The sequence below is a fragment of the Corvus brachyrhynchos genome, unplaced genomic scaffold (assembly GCF_000691975.1).
Source record: "Corvus brachyrhynchos isolate BGI_N302 unplaced genomic scaffold, ASM69197v1 scaffold6, whole genome shotgun sequence".
Lineage (NCBI taxonomy): Eukaryota > Metazoa > Chordata > Aves > Passeriformes > Corvidae > Corvus > Corvus brachyrhynchos.
The window spans coordinates 1,742,134-1,750,068 of NW_008238632.1; the positions used below are offsets into that span (position 1 = coordinate 1,742,134).

Sequence of the window (7,935 nt, forward strand, 5' to 3'; positions counted from 1 at the left end):
TTCCAGCATATTTAGCATTCTATCATTACAAGAATACTATGTTTACCAAAAAATTGCATCCAAAGATAGAGAGGAAATTACAAAAAGGCCCCCTCTCCCAACAATTAAAAGCAGCACACTTTCCTTCTACTTATCAGAGGGAACACTGCCTATTTTGAAATGATGCACATCCACAAAACTATGAAGACAAAGCTATACCCTAGTTTCTGTTGTTCCCTGTTTAAACTACCTACCAGAGCTTACCAGGTATGCAAGATATGTACACAAGATCTGACACTCCTACACAATCTATTACTGTAAAAACATCTGTTTGTTCATGCTAACTATTTCATATAAATCTTCCTTCCTTCCTTCCTTCAATTATGGCTTCTTAGTGCTAAGAACTCCCTCTGGTCTCCTCATCAAAATGTACTTTTTTTTCCTGAATCACACTTAGTTTATGCCCTTTCTGCTGAGTAATTAACAAGTACATTTCTCTTCTTTACAAAAGAAACATTTGTTCCTTGATCTATTTCACCTTTTCATTTCAATGCTACATACCTTCTTCAAGACTGAACATAAGATCAACAGAGCTGTGCTTCCTCTAAATTAAGGAAAGCAGATTTATTATATAGCAGTTACCCAAACATTGCTAGGCAAATATGTCTGAATTTGCTTTGAACTTCTGTTTTTGTTAGCAGGATGCAGAAGTTCTATACCATTGTTCACCACCAGGCAGGATAAAATTGGTTTTGTACTATTCCTTAAACATCCCATAACTTTTAGAAGTGTTAAGGCCATAGATAAATCTCCACATCATAAGAAAAAAAATTAAGAAAAAAGAGTGAGACAAAAGCAAGGGAAAGCAATCAGAAGTAGGGTAAGGCAATTAGGGAAGCAGTAGATGATCGGTGCCTGAAAGCTACTGGGGCACAGAGGCTTTTGTTTAAGCTTGGCCATGTACAGTTAATGCTGACACTGAGCTGTATGGGAAAGAACAGACTATTGAGGAATTCCACAGTTACTCCTATTACACAGCAATGAAGTACATGCCTGTTAGAGGTGTTCAGCATTCTAGTCAGAAGACAGAGTTTCTTTGTGACTTGAAAGTAACACAGAAACCCTATTTATATCTTGTTGGTTGTGCTACAGATATGGAAAATAAGGAGAATTGGAATAGCTGTAACTTGTGATGTAATTTTCAGATCCCCTTATTAATAATTTAAGACTCAACCCACTGCAGGAAACAGGAATGTAAGTATTCTGACTTAAAGCATTAAATGACATATTTGAAAATATCACAATTAATTCCAGCATTAGAAGTTAAGAAGCAGCAGAAAAACTAACTTTGGAAATAGGTAGAGAAGTAACAGAATGGGCTACAGTTTTGTCTAAACAGATTCCTTCCCTCAGTGAAGCCATACATTCTAATTCCACATTCAAAATACAATGTACAAAGTGCAGGCACTGCAGACCTGTTTGTTTGGTTTTGGCAGGTTTCAAGTCAAGGGTTTGGGTTTTTTTTTTTATTTTTTAGACAGCTTCTGACCATAAGCAATAGGCAACATTTTGCACCTCAAAAAATCAGGTCCCAGAGCACCTTAATCTACTACTACTCACCGTGTTGCAGAATCATTTAGATTACGCATTGTGGAAAGGTGCTTTCCAAACCAGCTTGAACAACACACAGATTAGTTTCTGAATTGCAAAACAGACAGTGAACAGGAAAAAGGCCACTGCTGGTTTCAAAATCTTAAGTGAAGCATCATAATCACAACTCTGAAGCATGTTTAAAGAGATCAGCTGATAAACATTTGCTGAGTATTAAGAAATGACTCACCTGGGACCAGAATTGTAATAGCAGTCTGCACAGCTTTTCTGATTATGCTGTCCAGGGCAAACATCCAATGTGGCTTAATATTATGATTTCGGAGAATTTTATTGACCTAGTAAGAGAAAATTCAGTTCAGATATTACATACCCCACAACTTAAAATGAGAATATATCTCATCATTACATAAAGTGTTTAAACTTATAGATGCTGTATCCGAGCAGATGATTACAACTATTTCTTGATAGTAACATTATCAACTTCATCCATTTTATCATAAGTCATGCAATGTTTCATGTTTTTCATCAAGTACTGGTTTGTGTGTTAGGTGACTTTTGATGTCAGTGGTACTTAACCTTCATGGCTGTGGAGAGAAATTTCAAAAGAATGCAAGCAAGACAAATAACAAGGACTATGTTATGAAGGGCTTGTAGCTGAAACTAATTAACTTGTTACTTTTTTTGGCATCACCTTCACTGCTTGCTCTGAGCAACACTTGTCTATTCTAAAGTACAATTGTAGGAAATATCAAAGAACTAATGTAATGCTGCTCCTACTTAATTCTGAAACTAGTTAATTAATGTTAGTTTAAACAATTAGGGAACTTCATTTGTGTGCTGTACCATTTTCTCATTCCTTCTACATTGTACTTTGTACAATCAGTATGGTACAATATACAACTGGGTTGCTCCTAACTGCCCACAGGCCTGCTTTCAAACCACTTTTAGCCATATTCTCAGATGCCTCTATAGATGCTCCATGCCACTTGCACAAACATCTCCACCTCACGGAACCGTTTTCCAGCTCCCAAACGACAAGGAAATGCCCAGCCAACAGTAAGCAGCAATAGCACAAAACTCAGTGCTGTTTTCCAGGCACAGAAGCAATCCAAAGCAGCAAATTCTGCAGAACTTAAACAGTTGCAGGAATCAAAAAATATAACTATGTTTAGAAAATTATCAACTCACAGCCTTATAAAAAAAGAAGCAACTACTGATCACGAAAAATGTGGCAAAAAGATACTTCACTCTTCCTAAAAAAGGGATTCGTTCAATTCCCTCATATTGTGATAATAACCTCTCTGTAAAAAATGACTGCAGTTACATAAATGATGCCTTCAGAGGATATGTAAAAGTTATTAACCACATTATTTTCACTGCCAAAAAGCAGTAGTATTCAGTAATGCAGCACTTTATACAGGTACCAGCACTGGGTTTGGTTGGGATGGAGTTAATTTTTTTCACAGCAGCCCACATGGTGCTATGTTTCAGACTGGTGACTAAAACAGCCTTGATAACACACGCATGTTTCAGCTACTGCTGAGCAAAGCTTGCACACTGTCAAGGCCGCCTCTGCTTCTTACACTGCCCCAGCACTGAGGGGGCTGGGGGTGGACTAAAGGCTGGAGGGGGACATGGCTGGCACAGCTGGCCTAAGAAATATTCCCTTCGGTGTAAGGTCATGATCAGCAATAAACATGGGGCTGCTTTTTGCAAAGGAGCTGTTGCTCAGTGACTGGCTGGGCACTAGTCTGCTGGTGGTGACTGACTCCTTTTGCAACACTTAAGAGCTTTTTTTTCCCCCCTTTCACTTATTTAACAATCTTTATTTTGACCCACAAGTTTTCCCATTTTTGGTTCTTCCAATTCTCTCCCTCTTCCTGTTGGGAGGGAATGAATGAATGACTGGGTAGGGGCTTTCCTCTACCTGCCAGCCACGGTCAACCCAGCACAGCAGTACCTATGTCTCCTCATTTCTATTGCCAATGGCCACGAGATGGCACTTGGACACTGTGTTTGGATTCACAGAGCTGTCAGCGGCGCCAGGGGAGCCTGCCCTGGGCCTGACACCTGGACAGCAGCAGACCAAGGGCCCCGAAGGCTTGCCCACTGCCCTCTGAGGCAGCAGAACTTCCCTGTGCAAGCACTTTGCACCTTCCCAAACTGACTGTTTAGCTAAGTGCAGCTTTTTTGAGAACTGAAGAAGCATAATCTAACTTTGTCAAGATCACAACAATCCCTAGTAATATGATTTAGTTATTTATATTACATCACAAAATTACTTTTTCTTGGTTGGTCTGATAAGGAAGTTGTGATTATTAAACATTGTAACCTAAGATCACATTCTTAAGTCCCAAGAGCAAGGCAAATACTTTTCCTCACTTTTAGCAGCACCTCAGTCTCTGCAGCATCTGAGGTCTTGATACTGTCCTGGATTTCAGTGTAGTATTACAGAAATCTACTGTATGGCCAAAAGAATTAAGATTGCACACATATAAAGCAAAGTTTTTCTTCTGACTTTCTCTGTGTTTAGTTAAATAATAGAGAGATAGTAACGAAAGAGACATTTATCAGTTAAAAACCAGCAACTTGTAATGATGAAGTTAACAGAAATTTTTTATTGATAAGAATACAACCCAAGCAATTACTACCAAACAACTGATGCCCAGGAACATCTCTATCAGAACACAAATACAAGTATTTGTACTATTACCCCCTGCATGGTTTTCTTGACTTTGTATGCTTGGTTTTTTTCTTCCAAGTGTCAAAAGAGTATTAATATGAAGCTAAATAGAGAGAGTTGAAAGCATACTCAGAAGAATCAAAGAGAAAACTTTTGATTTGTAGAAAGAGCTCTTTCACAGATTCATTTCACACTTTTTTTTTCATAAACAGCATCTAATTCTTGTTAGTGTAGTCTGTGCAGCAGTTTACATGCTATGCCATCCTTCCTGATAGCTCTTCTACTTGTCAGAGTGCCACGGGTTTAAATTCTAAAAGAATCATCCACCTCAAATGCCTACCTGGATCGTCATTTCATTTTTACTACATGACTTCAGTCTGGACAAGTGATACTCAGCACAACTGCACCCTCCCATGTTCATTATTCATCTTAATCATCAAGCCTAACTGCTTGTGAACTACCATTTAAACACATACCTTAGGAAAACATTTGCTTTTCATAAACTAGCTATTTAAAGGCTGCCCATGCATGTGTTTGGTTGCTCAATGTGAGAAATGATAAATCTTGCATTTATTATTGATAGAAAAGTAACCATTTTAATTCCTCCTTATCCTGCTTATTATAAATTGAAATGAAAATTTCTAGTTTGGCAGAAATCTGCTGCAAATCAAAAATACTAAAATAAGAGTTCAATACAGTACTACAAGGTAGACAGACTGCTATAGGGGGTAATGCACTAGTTTGTAAGAGAAGTTTAAGAGATCTGCATTTATGTAGGATAAGCCTGAAACTCATTGTTGGTCTTATTTCCCAGAACACCTTCCAAAATAAGATTTTTTATAAAAGCTTTCCTGCTTTACTATTACGACACAATATTCACACAATTACGTTGAACCCTATATCTTTAATCAGCAAAACCTCAGTAGTGTTCGGGGTCTGTGTCCTGCCAAAGGATCACAAGGCGACCAAACCAAGTCACTGCTGTGGGCTCAGATTTCGCTATTACAGGTTCAAAGCCCTCAAATGTTATTGTTTCAGTAACTCTGGGTGGAAGTTAAGCAAGTTCTGTTTGGTCCTAGTTTGTTTAGGTTTTTTTTAGTTTAGGTGCACAAATTTCTTAGTAAAAATGACAACTTACAGCATCTTGAAAACCAAAGAGCACAAGCTGCACTTGACTGATACCGTGGCTGTCAAAGTCTAACTCCAGCTTCAATTTTGAAAGCGTGGTTGCAATGATTTTGCGATCAGTGGACCGTACGAACTCTCTGAGGCTGGAAACGAGCGTTGTGATGTGTTCCCATTTCAGCTTGGGTTCTTCAGCTCCCTGACAGAAGAGAGAGGAGAAGAAATAGTTTTGATAGTCATCTTCTGAAACATACACCCAGAAGGACTTCAGCCAATAATGTCAGTTGGCAATATGGGTTTTCAGAAACTCTGCTGCTATGGTTAAGGGAAAGGTGCAGCTGCAGGTCAGGTACCGGTGGCAGCATAACTGCAGCAGCACAGAGCTCTGTGGCTGAGCTCCCTGGTACCACAGGTATGATGTACACCTGATGAACAAGTAGCTGACTTCATTTTACACCAGTTGCTGAAGAATATGTACACACTACAGTGTGTATGTTTCTTTGTGCAGCAATGAAAAGATATGAATAAATACACTGTGCACTGGAAACTACAAATTGCTCTTAACTGCAAGCACACACATACTTTGCAGTGCTTCTAGTTTCTCTGTGCCCCTCAGAGACGATGTGCAAAGTCCTACAGCAGCATTTAAAAGAAGGGATTAGTCAACGTTATGCAGGAGGCTCACAGAGGGACTGGTTGTTTCTTATATAATTTCCTTATTTCCCTTAATACAGAACTTCTACACTTAGCTGTTCTTAAAGCAAGTCTACAAAGATCTCACCTTTTTAGTATAAATATTCATATGCCTATTTTTGAAAGCTTTTGTGTTTTTGCATGAGCTACCAAAGTGAAAAGTTCAAAAGCATTCATCAGAAAAAACAGCCTAAGTAACTAGGAAGCAGAGCACTGTATTTGCTCTCATAAGCAAAGTTATGCTGCCTGAATGCAAATTTCAATTCCAAATCCTAAAATTAAGACAGGGTTGTTGTTCAACATGAAGTATTAGATGTTTATTCCAAAGGAAGTTAAGTAAATATTTATATAGGCTAAGGATATCCAACATTGATTTCTGTAAGAGAAGGGCATACGGTGTTTGGTTCTATTGCATTTGCCGGTTTTATGTCATGAATGTTATGGCTGGCCAGACATCAAGAACTCTTGTTTGCCAGTAACACTGAGCTTTTAACTACAGTCAATTAATTCTGATCAGGATGAAACAAAGATAATTTGATTACTTGAGAAAGAAGCTTAAAAAAAAAGCAAAAGTTCTAGAGCAAAGATACCACAGACTAAAACATGCATCTGAGATAAAAGATCCTAGCCTCTGATCTTGATCTGCTTTGGAGAATTCACCTGATGATTTTCTATATGGAAGTGGATCTCTCACAGTTCTGCAGTAGCCCATCTTCTTTTCATGTAAATAATTAAAAAGCCATTAGGGCAGATAGGTAAATGCACACTGTAGCCCTGGACTAAAAGATCCAAGTCCATCAAGGCATAGGCACTATGGGGACAGGACAAGCAGTACGACTTGCTAATTAGAAACAGTGCCGCATTTTGTGAGGGGCATTCTCCTCCCCCAGCCATCACACCCAATGGCTTCATCGAAACCTTTCTTGTGAAAAGCCTTTGTGAAGAGAAAAACTTTATCAAATCCTAAATCCTGATGAGGTCTAACAGGGAAGTCAGGCTTGTTCTATTAGTAATTTCTTGCATTTCTCAAGGGAGAAAACAGTCTTTGGGAGTCAGAGCTCTGCATCCTTTTGGAGGGCGGCCAGGCCCATGAACATGAGCTTTGAACTCTTTGGCTCTAAAATTCTATGTCTCTGCTTCTCACTCAGGCTGTTCCAGCCCCAGCTGAGAAAGACATGAAACACAGAGCACATTGTCTGGGATTTGTGATTGAGTTTCAGCCTCTCATGATCATTACTTGCATACACATGCAAAAACTGTGTCTGTTACAGCAACACTCTCGCAAATCACAGATCACAGGTATCTCTCTCACTGCCTTATCTTTTAACACTTTCTGTAGTTACCAGGATAGCCGCAGGTTACTCTCTCCCCCCTCCCAAGAGTTAGAAGCTATTTTTATTTGCATGGCAGCAATTTCCAATTACGTTAACTGTAGTACATACATAATAATCATATTGGTTTGCATCAGTTTCTAAACATTAGTATGTTTAGAAGATGAGTTGTTATGTTCTATACAAACATGTTTTAGACCAGCAACACTTTGCCTTGAGAATGAAGTGAATCAATTAACTACTAACACACACATAAACAGGAACAAAAAATCCTGTCATCCAATTATAGTGTTGCAACATTGAGTAGTGTGGTCATGACCTGTTATTTCTTCAGTGTTGTCCTGAACTGATACATCATCTTAATGAATCATCCCCACAAAGGAGTGCCAAAAGGTCATTCTGCAATTATTTTGTTGTTTGCTGTAGTTCCCATTACTCTATCTTCCCTCCATATGTGGTCCCAACTGCGCTGCAGAATAGCTGCAATTTGTTTTCTTCCCAGCCCCCTCTTTC

General features: G+C 38.8%; 1 protein-coding gene across 1 annotated transcript in view; it reads right to left on the reverse strand.

The window, feature by feature from the left end:
* Positions 1–7,935, reverse strand: part of MAP3K5 (mitogen-activated protein kinase kinase kinase 5) — a 71,355-nt gene that overhangs the window by 6,876 nt on the left and 56,544 nt on the right. Inside the window, 2 exon segments of the mRNA XM_008635967.2 lie at positions 1,820–1,925; positions 5,412–5,597. Of these exon segments, the coding sequence (XP_008634189.1) occupies positions 1,820–1,925; positions 5,412–5,597 (292 nt within the window).